The sequence below is a fragment of the Electrophorus electricus genome, chromosome 15 (genome assembly GCF_041902795.1).
Source record: "Electrophorus electricus isolate QZ-2024a chromosome 15, ASM4190279v1, whole genome shotgun sequence".
Taxonomy (NCBI): Eukaryota; Metazoa; Chordata; class Actinopteri; order Gymnotiformes; family Gymnotidae; genus Electrophorus; species Electrophorus electricus.
In genome coordinates, this window is record NC_137511.1 from 25,567,501 (window position 1) to 25,587,500 (window position 20,000).

At 43.0% G+C, this 20,000-nt stretch overlaps 1 protein-coding gene across 1 annotated transcript in view; it reads right to left on the bottom strand.

Moving 5' to 3' along the window:
• The window catches only part of LOC113591618 (protein sidekick-2), a 205,274-nt gene that overhangs the window by 5,199 nt on the left and 180,075 nt on the right, over positions 1-20,000 (bottom strand). Inside the window, exons 36-46 of the mRNA XM_081697979.1 lie at positions 19,524-19,639; positions 19,122-19,308; positions 13,383-13,520; positions 12,324-12,485; positions 11,722-11,847; positions 11,089-11,253; positions 10,848-10,988; positions 9,504-9,642; positions 8,798-8,927; positions 1,002-1,058; positions 1-552 (exon numbers count right to left, since the gene is read on the bottom strand). The exon at positions 1-552 is cut by the window's left edge and continues 5,199 nt beyond it. Coding sequence (XP_081554105.1) covers positions 148-552; positions 1,002-1,058; positions 8,798-8,927; positions 9,504-9,642; positions 10,848-10,988; positions 11,089-11,253; positions 11,722-11,847; positions 12,324-12,485; positions 13,383-13,520; positions 19,122-19,308; positions 19,524-19,639 — 1,766 coding nt within the window. The 3' untranslated portion in view covers positions 1-147. The remainder of the gene's footprint in view (positions 553-1,001; positions 1,059-8,797; positions 8,928-9,503; positions 9,643-10,847; positions 10,989-11,088; positions 11,254-11,721; positions 11,848-12,323; positions 12,486-13,382; positions 13,521-19,121; positions 19,309-19,523; positions 19,640-20,000) is intronic.

The window sequence follows — 20,000 nt, forward strand, 5'->3', positions numbered from 1 at the left end:
AAAACAACCTGTGATGATATAAATCCAAATGCAATGGATCTGGAATTGTTGCTTGTTGGCGTTTCACTCTACACACAAAGGCTTTGATGGGGGCGGAGGCAGCAGAACTCCACCCCTTTCGTCTTCCTGCAGTGGCCGCCGCCCCCTTTAGACGAAGGAGGAGAAGCCGGCGACCGGGGCCCGGGTGCCTGGGGCCAGACTGCTGGGGGGGCGGTACAGCGTGCCGTGCAGGCTGGGCGGGTTGGAGCTCTGCTGGCAAGGAGTGGGAGTTCGGCTGCCTTTGGGTCGAAACAGACCGCCCTGCGTCTGCGGCCGGGACGGGGCCGGGACGGAGGGCATGGTGGGGGGCAGCTGGGGGGCTGGCGGGGCAGGGGCGGCACTACGGTCGGGGTCTCCTCCCTCGGGCTCGCTGTAGTCGTAGGTGGGCGCCCGGGAGATGCCCCTCTGCTGCCGGCGCCAGGAGTTGTAGTAGGTTGGGTCGCTGATGTAGTGGTTGACGAAAGAGTGCGTCTTCTGGTGGTGCGGCTCGCCCTCGTGCTCACTGTCGGTGCCCTGGGAGACGAAGCAGAGGAGAGAGAGAGAGAGAGAGAGAGAGAGAGAGAGAGAGAGAGAGAGAGAGAGAGACAGGAAAGAAATTAAGAGAGGGGGAGAAATGCAAAATATGAAAGTCAGATTTTCCTGCAACAAAAGACGCCCAGATTTGTTCATTTTGTTATGAGATCAGCTTTCCTGCAATCTTGAGATGACATTTGTTCGGCTGTCTAGTGTCCCGTATGACAGATGGAAACGGGTGTAAAATGAAGATGATCTAGGCTGGTTCAGCTCAACATCTGCTCTCGGTCTCAGAGCCCAGGGAGCGCCCACCTAACCCAAACTGTGCCAACAGACCACTGGAGTCTCACTGGTCACTGAGCCAGACCTACACATCTACTGATGAGATGAGGTGGGGGGAGTCAGAGCTCCAGCAGTCAACACAGAAACAGGAAGCTACGATTGCTCACCCAGTGAGGTGGAGGTACGGGAGGGCCCCCAGGCTTATAGGAGAACACAAGCGCCTCCTAGGGGTGAACAGAGACACCGCGTTTATTGTAGCATGGAAAGAGCAGACTCCAGCGCCACCTCTGGGAGCCCAGAAGCAAGGACAGTGTTATCTCATCAGTTAACATTGGCTTTTAAAGGAGACAGAGGGGAAATGAAGGGTTTGTAGGGGTTAAGCTGAGTGTGTGGGGGAAATAACCCTGGAGTTTGTCAGACTACACATGGAAATGATCCACAGTAGGTCTGTATACCCCAGTATGCCCCCAACACAGCACAACACAACCCTCAACACAACCCCCAACACAACACAACACCTAACACAACACAAACCCCAACACAACACCTAATACAACACAACCCCCAGCACAACACAACCCCTAACACAACACAACCCCCAGCACAACACAACCCCTAACACAACACAACCCCCAGCACAACACAACCCCTAACACAACACAACCCCCAACACAACACAACACCTAACACAACACAACCCCCAGCACAACACAACCCCTAACACAACACAACCCCCAACACAAAACAACCCCTAACACAACACAACCCCGACTCAACACAACCCTTAACAAAGCACAATCCTCAACACAACACAACCCCCAACACAACACAATCCTCAACACAACACAATCCTCAACACAATACAACCCTCAACACAACCCCTAACACAACCCCAACATAACACAACCTCGACTCAACAGAACCCGTAACAAAACATAATCCTCAACACAACACAACCCCCAACAGAACACAACCCCAACACAACACAATCCTCAACACAACCCCTAACACAACACAACCCTCCACACAACACAACCCTCAACACAACCCCTAAAACAACACAATCCTCAACACAATACAACCCTTAGCACAACCCCCAACACAACACAATCCTCAACAGAACACAACCCTTAACACAACACAACCCCAACACAACACAACCCTCAACACAACACAACCCCTAACACAACACAACCCCAACACAACACAACCCCAACACAAAACAACCCTTAACACAACACAATCCCGACACAACACAATCCTCAACACAACCCCTAACACAACACAATCCTCAACACAACACAACACATGCTCGACTCAACACAACCCCTAACACAGCACAACCCTCAACACAACACAACCCTCAACACAACACAACCCCTAACACAACCCTCAACACAACACAACCCCTAACACAACCCTCAACACAACACAACCCCTAACACAACACAACCCCAACACAACACAACCCCCAACACAACACAACACAACCCCCAGCACAACACAACCCCTAACACAACACAACCCCCAACACAAAACAACCCCTAACACAACACAACCCCGACTCAACACAACCCTTAACAAAGCACAATCCTCAACACAACACAACCCCCAACACAACACAATCCTCAACACAACACAATCCTCAACACAATACAACCCTCAACACAACCCCTAACACAACCCCAACATAACACAACCTCGACTCAACAGAACCCGTAACAAAACATAATCCTCAACACAACACAACCCCCAACAGAACACAACCCCAACACAACACAATCCTCAACACAACCCCTAACACAACACAACCCTCCACACAACACAACCCTCAACACAACCCCTAAAACAACACAATCCTCAACACAATACAACCCTTAGCACAACCCCCAACACAACACAATCCTCAACAGAACACAACCCTTAACACAACACAACCCCAACACAACACAACCCTCAACACAACACAACCCCTAACACAACACAACCCCAACACAACACAACCCCAACACAAAACAACCCTTAACACAACACAATCCCGACACAACACAATCCTCAACACAACCCCTAACACAACACAATCCTCAACACAACACAACACATGCTCGACTCAACACAACCCCTAACACAGCACAACCCTCAACACAACACAACCCTCAACACAACACAACCCCTAACACAACCCTCAACACAACACAACCCCTAACACAACCCTCAACACAACACAACCCCTAACACAACACAACCCCAACACAACACAACCCCCAACACAACACAACACAACCCTTAACACAACACAATCCCGACACAACACAATCCTCAACACAACCCCTAACACAACACAATCCTCAACACAACACAACACATGCTCGACTCAACACAACCCCTAACACAACACAACCCTCAACACAACACAACCCTCAACACGACACAACCCTCAACACAACCCCTAACACAACCCCAACATAACACAACCCCAACTCAACACAACCCCCAACACAACACAACCCCTGACTCAACACAACCCTTAACAAAACTTAACCCTCAACACAACCCCTAACAAAACACAACCCACAACACAACCCCTAACACAACACAACCCCTGATTCAACACAACCCTTAACAAAACACAACCCTCAACACAACACAACCCCAAAACAACACAGCTCTCAATACAACACAACCCAACCCTCAACACAATCCCTAACACAACACAACCCCTAACTCAACACAAACCCTAGCACAACACAATACAACCCTCAAAACAACACAACTCCCAACACAACTCAGCCATCAGCACAACCCCTAACAAAACACAACCCCAAAACAACACAACCCCTAACACAACACAACCCCAACACAACACAGCTCTCAATACAACACAACCCCTGACTCAACACAACCCTTAGCAAAACACAACCCTCAACACAACACAACCCCCAACAGAACACAGCTCTCAATACAACACAGCCCCTGACTTAACTCAACCCTCAACACAACCCCTAACACAACACAACCCTCAATACAACACAACCCTCAGAACAACACAACCCCAACACAACACAACCCTTAGCAAAACACAACCCTCAACACAACACAACCCCTAACACAATACAACTCCCAACACAACACAACCCCAGACTCAACAGAAGCCTTAACAAAACACAACCCTCAACACAACACAACCCCTGACTTAACACAACCCTTAACTAAACACAACCCTCAACACAACACAACCCCCAACACAACACAGCTCTCAATACAACACAACACAACCCTCAACACAACACAACCCCAACCCAACACAACCCCTGACTCAACACAACCCTTAACAAAACACAACCCTCAACACAACACAACAACTAACACAACACAACCCCCAACACAACACAACCCCTGACTTAAAACAACCATTAAGAAAACACAACCCCAACACAACACAACCCCAACACAACACAAACCCTGACTCAACACAACCCTCAACACAACACAACAACTAACACAATACAACCCCCAACACAACACAGTGCCCCAACAGTGAGACCTGCTCTCTCGACAGTGAACGTGTGTGTGTGTGTGTGTGTGTGTGTGTGTGTGTGTGTGTGTGTGTGTGTGTGTGTGTGTGTGTGTGTGTGTGTGTGTGTGTATCATTGTGTGAATGTATTGTACTGCCATTATCCTAGTCCGGGCAGTAATTCTGACAAAGAGCACTACTGAAAACACAAATATTTCCCTTAGACATTTGGTCTTCTCATCAGCAGAAATTCTGGGATTTAGGAAATTAGAAATTGTGTTGTCTTTGTGTTTATTCTGCTCTTCTGCTCTTTGAATGGCTGCTATTGTAGTTATTACTCTGTTGGGCACAAAGGATCAATACAGACTCTGAATAAACAAACTCTGCATGGATCTGTTTAGTGCATCTTCTTACTACTTATTTAGTCCTCATGTCTGATTACAGTCCTCCTGTGTGACTGCAGGTATAAAGTGGCTAGGTAGTTCTAGGTAGTTCTAGGTAGTTCTAGGTAGTCCTAGGTAGTTCTAGGTAGTGCTTGATATTTTTCCCTTTATTTTCTTTCCCTTTTCCCTCTGTTTTCTCTCTGTTTTTCAGACTTTTGTGGTATAATCTACTAGCAGCAGTGGTGCTATCCATTGTGTGAAGGGTACAGTCACACATTCGCACACCATTGACACCTTTCTTTTGCCTCCCTTGTGCAGGACGGGAGCTGATGGGTGCGTCTGGCTCTGAGTTCCCTTCCTGCTATGAGGCCCGTCCTGCACTGCTGGCTCTGTGCCCGGCAGATATTTCTAGCACATGCTCCTCCCTCTCAGGTTCCCAGTGTGAAAGAGAATCAGATGGTTTACTAGTTTCAGAAGAAACACACAGATCTAGATAGAGCTCCAACATATGGCTCCACACACGGCACCAACACAGCCTTAGATGCAGGTCCAGCATGAAGATATTTGAGGTGTAGCTGGTGGTTTTTCCACAAATGAAAGAGAAAGTCTTTACTGTCACACTGATGCCTGATAAAATGTGTTGTGAGAGGTTTTTAGACCTCTGCAGAAGAGAAGATTCTATTTTGATGAGGATATTATTGAACCACATTTGTTTTTCACAGCCTAAAATAGAGAACATATGGAGGTGTTTCAGTATGGCACTGTGCATGCGTTTGGTGGTTTACGTTACAGATTTTGACTGTGTAGCTGTCATAAGAGCACATAGACTGTGTCATACGAGCACACTGACTGTCTCATAAGAGCACATAGACTGTCTCATAAGAGATCACATAGACTGTCATAAGAGCACATAGACTGTGTCATAAGAGCACATAAACTGTCATAAGAGCACATAGACTGTGTCATACGAGCACACTGACTGTCTCATAAGAGCACATAGACTGTCTCATAAGAGCACATAAACTGTCATAAGAGCACAAAGACTGTCATAAGAGCACATAGACTGTCTCATTAGAGCACATAGACTGTGTCATAAGAGAGCTCATAGACTCTCATAAGAGCACATAGACTGTGTCATAAGAGAGCACATAGACTGTCTCATAAGAGCACATAGACTGTGTCATAAGAAAGCACATAGACTGTGTCATAAGAGAGCTCATAGACTCTCATAAGAGCACATAGACTGTGTCATAAGAGAGCTCATAGACTCTCATAAGAGCACATAGACTGTCTCATAAGAGCACATAGATTCTCATAAGAGAGCACATAGACTCTCATAAGAGCATATAGACTGTGTCATAAGAGAACACATAGACTGTCTCATAAGAGCACATAGATTCTCATAAGAGAGCACATAGCTTGTGTATCTGTCATAAGAACATACAGACTGTTGGATGGTAATGAAAAAGACATTCCATTCACACACACAAACCAGCACAAACCACAAATTCACTACAGTGAGGCAGTGTGTGTGTGTGTGTATGTGTGTGTGTGTTATTATATTGTAGATGTTACAAAATTATTCCTTCATTTCTGATTGTATCAGACATACTACCTGCATATCTGATTATATCAGACATATAACCTACATAAAGGTTTGCAATGTTCAACCACCTCAGCAGAAACACCAAACCTAATGGGTTCTATTAGTGAGTGAGAGTCAATGTGTGTGTGTGGGGGGGGGGGGGGTATAAAGATAGCCTCAGGGTCAGGACACACACACACACACACTCTTAGCACAGCCTATTAAAAGTGAATTAGATGAGCGCGGTGGTAGAACACGTCCCTAGATCAGGCCTTGCCTTCCAGAGATGTGTGCAGGGTCATCAGTGATGGGACTAACTGCTGGGCAATCTGCTGAATTTCCTTACATTGACATCTACTTTGTTGCATTTTGTTACTGTAACGCTGCTAACTGGTCCTCACAGCGCTACTCTGTGATTAACTCGCAACTTTTGATGATTCTGCTAACACTGCATGTTTACATTATACGTTATTATGTTATATATATTCTCATACCAGTGAATCACAAAACCCCGAAGTGAGAAGTAGAAAAATGCCTCATGCACAGCACACAAGACGCTACGCAAAACCCTACACAAGACTCTATACAAGACCCTACACAAGACCCTACACAAGACCTTATACAAGACCCTACATAAGCCCTCACACAAGACCCTACCCAAGACTATACACAAGACCTTATGCAAGACCCTACCCAAGACCATACACAAGACCATACACAAGACCTTATGCAAGACCCTATGCAAGACCCTACCCAAGACCCTATGCAAGACCCTACCCAAGACCATACACAAGACCTTATGCAAGACCCTATGCAAGACCCTACCCAAGACCATACACAAGACCTTATGCAAGACCCTACCCAAGACCCTACACAAGACCCTACACAAGACCTTATACAAGACCCTACATAAGCCCTCACACAAGACCCTACACAAGACCCTACCCAAGACCCTACACAAGACCCTACCCAAGACCATACACAAGACCTTATGCAAGAACCTATGCAAGACCCTACCCAAGACCATACACAAGACCTTATGCAAGACCCTATGCAAGACCCTACCCAAGACCCTACACAAGACCATACACAAGACCTTACGCAAGACCCTATGCAAGACCCTACACAAGACCCTACACAAGACCCTACACAAGACCTTATGCAAGACCTTACGCAAGACCCTATGCAAGACCTTACACAAGACCCTACACAAGACCTTACACAAGACCCTACACAAGACCCTACACAAGACCCTACCCAAGACATTACACAAGACCCTACACAAGACCCTACCCAAGACCCTACGCAAGACCCTACCCAAGACCATACACAAGACCTTACACAAGACCATACACAAGACCATATGCAAGACCCTATGCAAGACCCTACGCTAGACCTTACACAAGACCCTACACAAGACCTTACACAAGACCCTACCCAAGACCCTACACAAGACCTTACACAAGACCATACACAAGACCTTACACAAGACCCTACACAAGACCCTACACAAGACCTTACACAAGACCCTACACAAGACCCTACACAAGACTTTACACAAGACCCTACCCAAGACCTTACACAAGACCCTACCAAAGACCCTACACTAACACTCTGTCTCACCTTGAGATACTAACATTCTCCCTCTTTTTTCTTTAAGCTGAGTCTAAGGCGCATTTGGGACTTTAGTTTGGTGTTGTTTTAGTGGGTTTGGAGGGAGTGCAGACAGTGGAGTGGATTGGAACAGAGAAGATAGCAGCTTTCTCTGGGCTTCAAATGATCAGAATATGAACAGAGAGGAAACTCTATACGCAGAGGCAAAGAGGCAGTTACAGGAATGTTGTGTGTGAAACACACGCTTGCCAAACCAGTATGAGACTGCTATGAGTCTAACACATTCTCTATGGTTTTTGCATATGGGGGTGAGGGAGATCTATATGTGTGTGTGTGTGTGTGTGTGTGTCTAATGTCAGTTCCATGGTCATGGCAGGTCTTTCACCTGACAAGAACAAGATCAAGAACACTCAATAATGTTCTCGAAATTGTCCAATTCCCACACACACCCGGACACACCCCCGCACCTCCCACCTACACAGCAGAACTGACCTGGTTCCAACATGCCCAGTTAAGACTGCTTAGATCTAAAGCAGTCCAGGATGTCTCCATTTTCACAGGGCTCCTAACCTATTTATCTGACACTATTCCCACACAAACAGCACCTGCCCTTTAGGAAACACTCCTGATTCAAAAGTGTCACAGCAGTGTGTTGAGTCTAACAGCACATTACACAGCTAACGAAGCTGATGACGGAAAAGGAAGGAATGATGTGAAATTCTGCACTGGCAGCATCATTGGGAGAGAGACTGGGTGCAAAAACCACTGGACACATTGTTCAGAGTGGCTCAGGTGTGCATCAGGTGTGCAAGGTGTCTGTGTGATGTGTATGAGCTGTGACAGGCGCACACAAGGCTGGAGAGTAACCTGAGAGTCAGAGGTCTCAGATGGCTTATCAGTCAGGCTGCTGCTCTCTGCTGGGATTAAGTCGTTGTACTTGGTGCTGATGTCCTCGTCAGAGTAGTGCAAACCACCAGGACTCGGCCTGGGGGGGGACCTGTGAACAGACAGACAGCAACGTCACACACACATACGCACACATACACGCCGAGCACTAGTGAGAGATGTTACGTGTCACACATATTACATCCTACACTCCAAATGTGATGTCACACACATCGGATTCATCGTCTTTATTCTTGTGTTTATAAATTCTAACTTACACAGACGACGCATGAAAACAGGAGAGAAATATACATGTAAGAAGCTTGAAAATGTGACTTTTGCAAAATAAATAAATCTATTAACACATTCAAAGAATTCTCAGTAATCTAAAAGAACAATTCATCTGTTCACTTAAATAAAATGTGTGTGGTCATGTGATTGGTCATGTGTATGGTCATGTGTTTGGTCATTTGATTGGTCATGGGTAAGGCCATGTGTAAGATCATGTGATTGGTCATGTGTATGGTCATGATTGAACAAAACTAGACAGAGTTATTATATATATATATATATATATATATATATAGAGAGAGAGAGAGAGAGAGAGAGAGAGAGAGAGAGAGAGAGAGAGAGAGAGAGTTATACACAGAGAGAGAGTTGTAGAGAGAGAGAGGAAGTTTCCACTGGCCTGGTGTAAACTCCATTTTTGCGGCAGAAGGAGTTTTTGACAGACAGCCGGCGGTTGTTGAGCTCGAGGGCGGGGAAGCGACTCTCATCCAGACCCACCATCTCACCATGGCTCAGTGCATGGCAGTTCGAGCTGCTGGCTGGAAGACACACACACACACACACACACACACACATAGGGTGATTTAGGGTTAGGGTTAGACTAACACAGCCATTACTGCAGGTACAAAAATGGGACCATCCTATGCTAACTATGCTAACAGACCTCCATCTGTTCATTTCTTACTCCTCCGAGCTCCACCCAGCTCTGGAATCCTAACGGCTCCCCCCTGCTGCTAGCCTCCATCATGCGGACCAGTGTGGCACGCGGCGTTTGCTTACGTTCTGTCTTTTGCCACACGTGTCTTTTGTTATTATTTGTTGCCATGACTCCCTGAGGTGTGGTGTGTTGTGCCTCAGGGTTGTTGTGCTATTATGTGGTTCCTTATTTAAGCCGATTTCTTTTGTTATGGCTTTATGTTTGTTATGTCGGCTTGTTTTGTTCTTATCAGTGCAGTCCTATGTTTGGTTTCATTTTCAGCATTTCCTACGCTTCAGTTGGAGACTCACATTGGCTTCCTGCTTTTTCTCTGCACATTCTTTGTCCGTGACAGGATTACAGCACATCCAGGCATGAGGATACCCGCTCTGGATGTTTCATTGAAGTTTGCAAATTCTTGTTGAAATACCACCATGTATTATAATTATAGTGGAATTCTTCATATTCCAAGGCCTGCAAAAACTCACAGCTACTGAGACTTAATGCAAACTAAACGCATTTGCAATGAGAATGAAGACCTCCGCTTGAAAAGTATGGAAATGTGAATATTTTCAGAACTGTGTTTCCTGAGGAAGTCATTGATGATCTATCTATCTATCTATCTATCTATCTATCTATCTATCTATCTATCTATCTATCTATCTATCTATCTATCTATCTATCTATCTATCTATCTATCTATCTATCTATCTATCTATCTATCTATCTATCTATCTATCTCTCTCTATAAAACATTCTAGGTAATTGCTTGTGTTGTGTAACAAGAGATGTGGAGATATTCAACATTGTAGTAAAGTGCACAGTTTCCGCAGAAACAGGACGTTTTGGACGGAAGTCCTTCATAAGCTGTGCAAGCAAAGTGCATATAAAGTTCTAAGAGCAGGAAACAGTTTAGAATGGAAAAAGTAGAAGTTTAAATCATAACATTTATATGTAGATTCATAAGTCACTATTAGATATGACACTGCAGTTAAATGTAAATAGAATGTAAACATCAGCAGCTGAATCAGTCAGTCTGACATGTACCTGGGTCTGATTTCTTGGTATATTTCTTGCTTTGCCCTCTAATAATCAGGATGAACACCAGCAGGAGAATAAAGATAAGACCAACCAATGCCACCACTACCAAGAACCACCATTCCTCATAAAATGGTGCCACCTTTTGGGCTGGAGGGGACAAGACATATTATATTAGCCAACTCCAAAACAACCGCACCTAAGCAGCCTATACGTGTTTTACGTTATTAGACTTGAATTTAACGTTAACCTGAAATAGAGGGAGAAGGTTGGCTCGGGGAGCCGTATCCATAGTCGTTGACTCCAATGACTCGGAAGTCATAGCTCACACCTTGCTTTAGGATGTCCATGTTAAACGTGTATGATGTCACTTCCTTAGGAATATCCTTTATCAAAATATCCCACAAGCCTTCATCTGTAACAGACAACACAAACAACACAAGGTCGAAGAGATGCTGACATATGTGAGTAAAACTCTAACAGGCTTGGTCCCATGTAATTCATATCCTCAACAATTCACAGAGGTTCCGGTGTTTCTTAAACGTCAAAGCCGACTTCAGGTGCTTTCAATAAATGATGTGTTTTTTGAACGGAAAAATAGATGGAAGGTCCATGTACTGTGTTGAGTGTCTCTGGCACTGTGTTGAGTGTCTCTGGCACTGTGTTGGGTGGCCCTAGCATTGTGTTGGGTGGCTCTGGTACTGTGTTGAGTGTCTCTGGTACTGTGTTGAGTGTCTCTTGTACTGTGTTTGGTGAGTTACTGACCAACACTGATATATAAACTAGCATTTGTATGGTATCATAACAATCTGATGATGTGAAAGTCTTATTTTGATCTGTCATGTATTGTGTGAGAGAGGATGCACTGTGTGATAGGCTGTACCTGAAGGTCGGGCTTCAATGACAAATCTTGTAATAGGGGCTCGTCCAGGATCCCCATTGGTCCAGTGGATGGTGAGGGCGGAGCCATAGCGAGAGATGAATGGTTCACCAGGTGGCCCTGGGGCCCCTTCACCACAGAGAGAGTAATGAGTCACATAAATACCACTTGTACCTACAGGTTTCTTTACCCACAGGTAGAGAGGGTCAGGGTTCTGTACCCACAGGGTTCTGTACCCACAGGTAGAGAGGGTTATGGTTCTGTACCCACAGGTAGAGAGGGTCAGGGATCTGTACCCACAGGGTTCTGTACCCACAGGTAGAGAGGGTCAGGGTTCTGTACCCACAGGGTTCTGTACCCACAGGTAGAGAGGGTTATGGTTCTGTACCCACAGGTAGAGAGGGTCAGGGATCTGTACCCACAGGGTTCTGTACCCACAGGTAGAGAGGGTTATGGTTCTGTACCCACAGGTAGAGAGGGTCAGGGATCTGTACCCACAGGGTTCTGTACCCACAGGTAGAGAGGGTTAGGGTTCTGCACCCAGAGAAATAAAAGTTAGGAAGAGAGAAACAGATGAGTGTGATGGAGAGATGACACAGACAGACCTTCGCCAGGTCCACTGGTGATGTTGGCCTCCACTTCGGGTCCATAGGTGAAGGTTTTGGCCCGGATGCGGAAGTTGTAGGTGACCCCATCAGCCAGGTCTTTGATTTTCAGCCACAGGGGAGCACCACCCTTCACATCCACTGTCACTATCTTACTGACTCCTGGGGGCAGTGGGAATTACAGCATTTGACACAGGCAACTGAGGAGGATGCACAAACACTTAAATATGGACTGACCTAAACGCTCAGTCCAGTGACCTAAACTCTCAGTTCTGTGACCTAAACTCACAGTCCAGTGATCTAAACTCACAGTCCAGTGCTTCCCGGAATGCCACCGGTTAGTGTTTTCACTGTTTGATCACATCTCACTGGATTCATTATTATTATTATTATTATTATTATTATTATTATTATTATTATTAATAAGATCATCATCATCGTTATCATCATCATCATTATTATTATTATTATTATTAAGATCATCATCATTATTATTATTATTAGTAGTAGTAGTAGTAGTAGTAGTAGTAGTAATAGTAGTAACATTTATATAGTGCTTTTCTCATCAACTGTTAATCAGTGTGACAGAGCAGGGAAAGCACAAGACTGTGCAATGTGGAAGGGAAGAACACTGCACTGGTCTGTTCACTGCACTGGTCTAATCACTGCACTGGTCTAATCACTGCACTGATCTAATCACTGCACTGGTCTGTTCACTGCACTGGTCTAATCACTGCACTGATCTAATCACTGCACTGGCCTGTAGTTTATTGTAGTGATGCTAAAGTTTACTGTAGCGCTATAATGTTTACTGTAGAGCTGTAACGTTTACTGTAGAGATGTAAAGTTTACTGTAGACCTGTAACATTTACTGGAGAGATGTAACATTTACTGTAGTGATGTTAAGGTTTACTGTAGAGCTGTAATGTTTACTGTAGAAGTGTAATATGTACTGTAGAATTGTAAAGTCTTTCTGTAGAGATGTAAAGTTTACTGTAGATATGTAACATTTACTGCAAAGATGTAAAGTTTAATGTTGTGATGTTAAAGTTTACTGACCATCGACAGCGGTGCAGGGTTCATAGATGAGCCGATAGCCCTCAATGATACCATTGGGGAAGACTGGCTCACCCCAGGACACATTCACAGAGGTGGTGGTGAGTTCACTAAAGTGGATGAATCTTGGAGCACTGGGAGCTGTGTATGTAAGAGAGAAATGGAGAGAGAGCGAGACAGGAAGAGAGAGAGAGGGAGGGAGAGAGAGGGAGAGAGAGGGGAAAGTTCAAAGTTCAAAGAGGTTTTATTGTCATTTCAGCTATATACAAGTACACAACAAAAACGAGACAATGTTCCTCCAGGACCATGGTGCAACACAAAACAAGAAGAAGAGGGAGAGAGAGAAAAATTTTTTAGAGGTTATACATTACTGACACATTACTCCCACATTACTCCTACACATTACTTACAAATTACTCCTATACATTACTGACACATTACTCCACATTACTCCTACGCATTACTGACACATTATTCCTAAACATTACTGACACATTACTCACACATTACTCCACATTACTGACATATTACTCCCACATTGCTCCTACACATTACTCCACATTACTCCTACGCATTACTGACACATTACTCCACATTACTGACACATTACTGACACATTACTCCACATTACTGACATATTACTCCCACATTGCTCCTACACATTACTCCACATTACTCCTACGCATTACTGACACATTACTCCACATTACTCCTATACATTGCTGACACATTACTCCACATTACTGACACATTACTGACACATTACTCCACATTACCGACACATTACTCCTACACATTACTCCATATTACTCCACCACCACCATGTAACATATAACTGTAAATATGTTCAATTACAAGATGGAACTGTACATTCTGTACATTGTGTACATACATATATACATATCCATATATACATTGTACATTGTGTATATAAACATAATATACATATATTGTACATACATTGTTAATATATTTTTGTACATATATATATAGATATATATTTCTCTATGCACCCCTGTTTTTCTTTTTCCTCAGTTTGGAAAGAGCACTCTCAACCATTTCACTGTGAGTTATACTGTGTATGACTATGTATGTGACAAATAAACCAAACTTGAAACTTGAAACTTGAAACATTACTGACACATTACTCCTACACATTACTCCTACACATTTTTGACACATTACTCCTACACATTACTGACACATTTCTGACACAGTACTTCTACACATTACTCGTACACATTACTGCTACACATTACTGACACATTTCTCCACATTACTGACACATTACTCCTACACATTACTGACACATTACTCCACATTAATGATATATTACTCCACATTACTCCTACGCATTACTGACACATTACTCTACATTACTCCTACACATTACTGACACATTACTCCACATTACTCCTGCACATTACTGACACATTACTCCTACACATTACTGACACATTACTCCACGTTACACCATATTACTCCACATTTCTTCTACACATTACTCCTACACATTACTGACACATTACTCCACATTACTGACACATTACTCCATATTACTTCACACTACTCCTACACATTACTTACACATTACTGACACATTACTCCTAAACATTACTCCTACACATTACTGACACATTACTACATTACCCCACATTAGTCCTACACATTACTGACACATTACTCCACATTACTGACACATTACTGACACATTATTCCACATTACTCCTACACAATACTCCTACACATTACTGACACATTACTCCACATTACTCCTACACATTAGACGCATTACTGACACATTACTCCACATTACTCCTACACACTACCAACACATTACTCCATATTACTGACACATTACTCCACATTCCTTCTGCACATTATGGACACATTACTCCTACACATTACTGACACATTACTCCACATTACTCTTATACATTACTGACACATTACTCCACATTACTGACACATTACTCCACATTACACCATATTACTCCACATTACTCCTACACATTACTCCTACGCATTACTGACACATTACTCCACATTACTGACACATTACTCCATATTACTCCACACTACTCCTACACATTACTTACACATTACTCACACATTACTCCTAAACATTACTCCTACACATTACTGACACATTACTACATTACTCCACATTACTCCTACACATTGCTGGCACATTACTTTACATTACTGACACATTACTCCACATTACTCCTACAAATTACTCCTACACATTACTGACACATTACTCCACATTACTCCTACGCATTACTGACACATTATTCCACATTATTCCTAAACATTACTGACACATTACTCACACATTACTCCACATTACTGACATATTACTCCCACATTGCTCCTACACATTACTCCACATTACTCCTACGCATTGCTGACACATTACTCCACATTACTCCTATACATTGCTGACACATTACTCCACATTACTGACACATCACTCACACATTACTCCACATTACTGACATATTACTCCCACATTGCTCCTACACATTACTCCACATTACTCCTACGCATTACTGACACATTACTCCACATTACTCCTATACATTGCTGACACATTACTCCACATTACTGACACATTACTGACACATTACTCCACATTACCGACACATTACTCCTACACATTACTCCATATTACTCCACCACCACCATGTAACATATAACTGTAAATATGTTCAATTACAAGATGGAACTGTACATTCTGTACATTGTGTACATACATATATATACATATCCATATATACATTGTACATTGTGTATATAAACATAATATACATATATTGTACATACATTGTTAATATATTTTTGTACATATATATATAGATATATATTTCTCTATGCACCCCTGTTTTTTTTTTTCCTCAGTTTGGACAGAGCACTCTCAACCATTTCACTGCGAGTTATACTGTGTATGACTATGTATGTGACAAATAAACCAAACTTGAAACTTGAAACATTACTGACACATTACTCCTACACATTACTCCTACACATTTTTGACACATTACTCCTACACATTACTGACACATTTCTGACACAGTACTTCTACACATTACTCGTACACATTACTGCTACACATTACTGACACATTTCTCCACATTACTGACACATTACTGACACATTACTCCTACACATTACTGACACATTACTCCACAATAATGATATATTACTCCACATTACTCCTACGCATTACTGACACATTACTCTACATTACTCCTACACATTACTGACACATTACTCCACATTACTCCTGCACATTACTGACACATTACTCCTACACATTACTGACACATTACTCCACGTTACACCATATTACTCCACATTTCTTCTACACATTACTCCTACACATTACTGACACATTACTCCACATTACTGACACATTACTCCATATTACTCCACACTACTCCTACACATTACTTACACATTACTGACACATTACTCCTAAACATTACTCCTACACATTACTGACACATTACTACATTGTCCCACATTACTCCTACACATTACTGACACATTACTCCACATTACTGACACAATACTGACGCATTATTCCACATTACTCCTACACAATACTCCTACACATTACTGACACATTACTCCACATTACTCCTACACATTAGACGCATTACTGACACATTACTCCACATTACTCCTACACATTACTGACACATTACTCCACATTACTCCTACACATTAGACGCATTACTCCACATTACTCCTACACAATGCCGACACATTACTCCATATTACTGACACATTACTCCACATTCCTTCTGCACATTACGGACACATTACTCCTACACATTACTGACACATTACTCCACATTACTCTTATACATTACTGACACATTACTCCACATTACTGACACATTACTCCACATTACACCATATTACTCCACATTACTCCTACACATTACTCCTACACATTACTGACACATTACTCCACATTACTGACACATTACTCCATATTACTCCACACTACTCCTACACATTACTTACACATTACTCACACATTACTCCTAAACATTACTCCTACACATTACTGACACATTGCTACATTACTCCACATTACTCCTACACATTGCTGGCACATTACTTTACATTACTGACACATTACTCCACATTACTCCTACAAATTACTCCTACACATTACTGACACATTACTCCACATTACTCCTACACATTACTGGCACATTACTTTACATTACTGACACATTGCTCCACATTACTCCTACACATTACTGACACATTACTCCACATTACTCCTACACACTACCGACACATTACTCCACATTCCTTCTGCACATTATGGGCACATTACTCCTACACATTACTGACACATTACTCCACATTACTGACACATTACTCCACATTACACCATATTACTCCACATTACTCCTACACATTACTGACACATTACTCCACATTACTGACACATTACTCCATATTACTCCACACTACTCCTACACATTACTTACACATTACTCACACATTACTCCTAAACATTACTCCCACACATTACTGACACATTACTACATTACTCCACATTACTCCAACACATTACTGGCACATTACTCCACATTACTGACACATTACTCCACATTACTCCTACACATTACTCCTACACATTACTGACACATTACTCCACATTACTCCTACACATTAGTGACACATTATTCCACATTACTCCTACAGATTACTGACACATTACTCCACATTACTCCATATTACTCCTACGCATTGCTCCTACACATTGCTGACACATTACTCCACATTACTCCTACACATTACTGACACATTACTCCACATTACTGACACATTACTCCTACACATTACTCCTACACATTACTCCACATTACTCCATATTACTCCTACAAATTGCTCCTACGCATTACTGACACACTACTCCGAATTACTCATATACATTGCTGACACATTACTCCACATTACCGACACATTACTCCTACACATTACTCCATATTACTCCTACGATTGCTCCTACACATTACTGACACATTACTCCACATTACTCCTACACATTACTGACATTACTCCACATTACTGCCACATTACTCCGCAGTACTAATATGATGTACATATTACTCATTATTACTCCCATATTACACCAGTAATACTGCCTTTCACTCCTATAATTACACCAGTATTTAAACATTACTTACATATTACTCCTAATATTATGTGCATATTACCATTATTATTCCCAGCATACTCCCATATGGTCATCTTTGGTCTAGCAAGAGGGAAAAGAATTCTTCTGATGAAATGCTCATTTTTAAAAAAATTCTGTTTTGTCAGTTCAGGTCAGTAGTGACATAATCTGGTGCTTCACTAAATGTACTAGTAAATGTACAGGTGGAAGCGTGAACAGCTGAGGTGGAAGTGTGAACAGCTGAGGTGGAAGGGTGAACAGATGAGATCCAGACATCTGTGATGATTTATCTTTGTTGTCCAGACATTTGTGGTCATTTAACTGTGCAGTCCAGACATTTGTGGTCATTTAACTGTGCGATCCAGACATGTCCTACATTTAGGACACAAAGACAAAGACTCTCTGTAGGTAGTTCTCTCTTAACTCAGGTTATTACAGGTAACCTACAAAAAAAAACACGGAATGCCCTTACCCATAATACCCTAACAGTAAGGCTGCTGACCATGAAAAGTCTGTGTAAGAGATAAGTGTACCAGCTTGCTGGGTGCGCCCCCTGGTGGAAGGACTGCGTGGGCCGTCGCCAGCGGCATTGAAGGGGGCAACACTGATCACGTAGGTGGTGTAACCTGTCAGGTTCTTCAGCTTCACGGATCCCTCAGGCAGGAAGAGTGTTCTCAGTTTCTCCGTCTCATTCTTACGTTGGAACTCCCAGAAGTAGATCTATGCAACAAAAGAGCAAATTGACCAAAACAAAAACAAAAACCACAACCACACACAGGAGGTCTTGGCAACACATTGCATTCTCAGTCCTTCTCAGCAGCTAAAGAAAAACAGTTCTGCTCAAATGATTTTACTTTTGGTCAGTAGAATCAACGTTAAAGAACAATTTATTTGTGTAGAATATAAGTTTAAGAAACAATTTAACAAAGTTCCACCTTGTAGCCCTGGATGTCTCCATTCTGTGTGTCCAGTGGAGGTGGGTCCCAAGTGACATCCAGCTGTGTGGCAGTAGCTGATTGGATGGCCACATTTTGGGGCGGTGCCGTTGGCACTGTGAAAAGTGTTTAGCAGGCTGGTAATTACATTAACATGAGTCTTTAGCCACTGTAACTCTGTGCAACTCTGTAACCAGACAGCATAAGAAACAACTAGACTGTTGTAAGAAGCTGATCTGTAAGAGTGGATTATTTAGGGAAGTGGAGTAGTGCTGTGACCAGTATCTTAAAACGCAGGACTGTCTGGTGAAACCCAGTCCGTGACTGGTCTGGGGAGGTGTTATATAGAGTAGAGATGTGGAGTCTCAGTCTACATCTCAGTCTAGTGCATGAGTTTATTTCTGTCCTGATACATTTCAGCATGTGTGTGTTTGTGTGCGTGTGTGTGTGTGGGGGGGGGAGCTACAGTTCTCCATT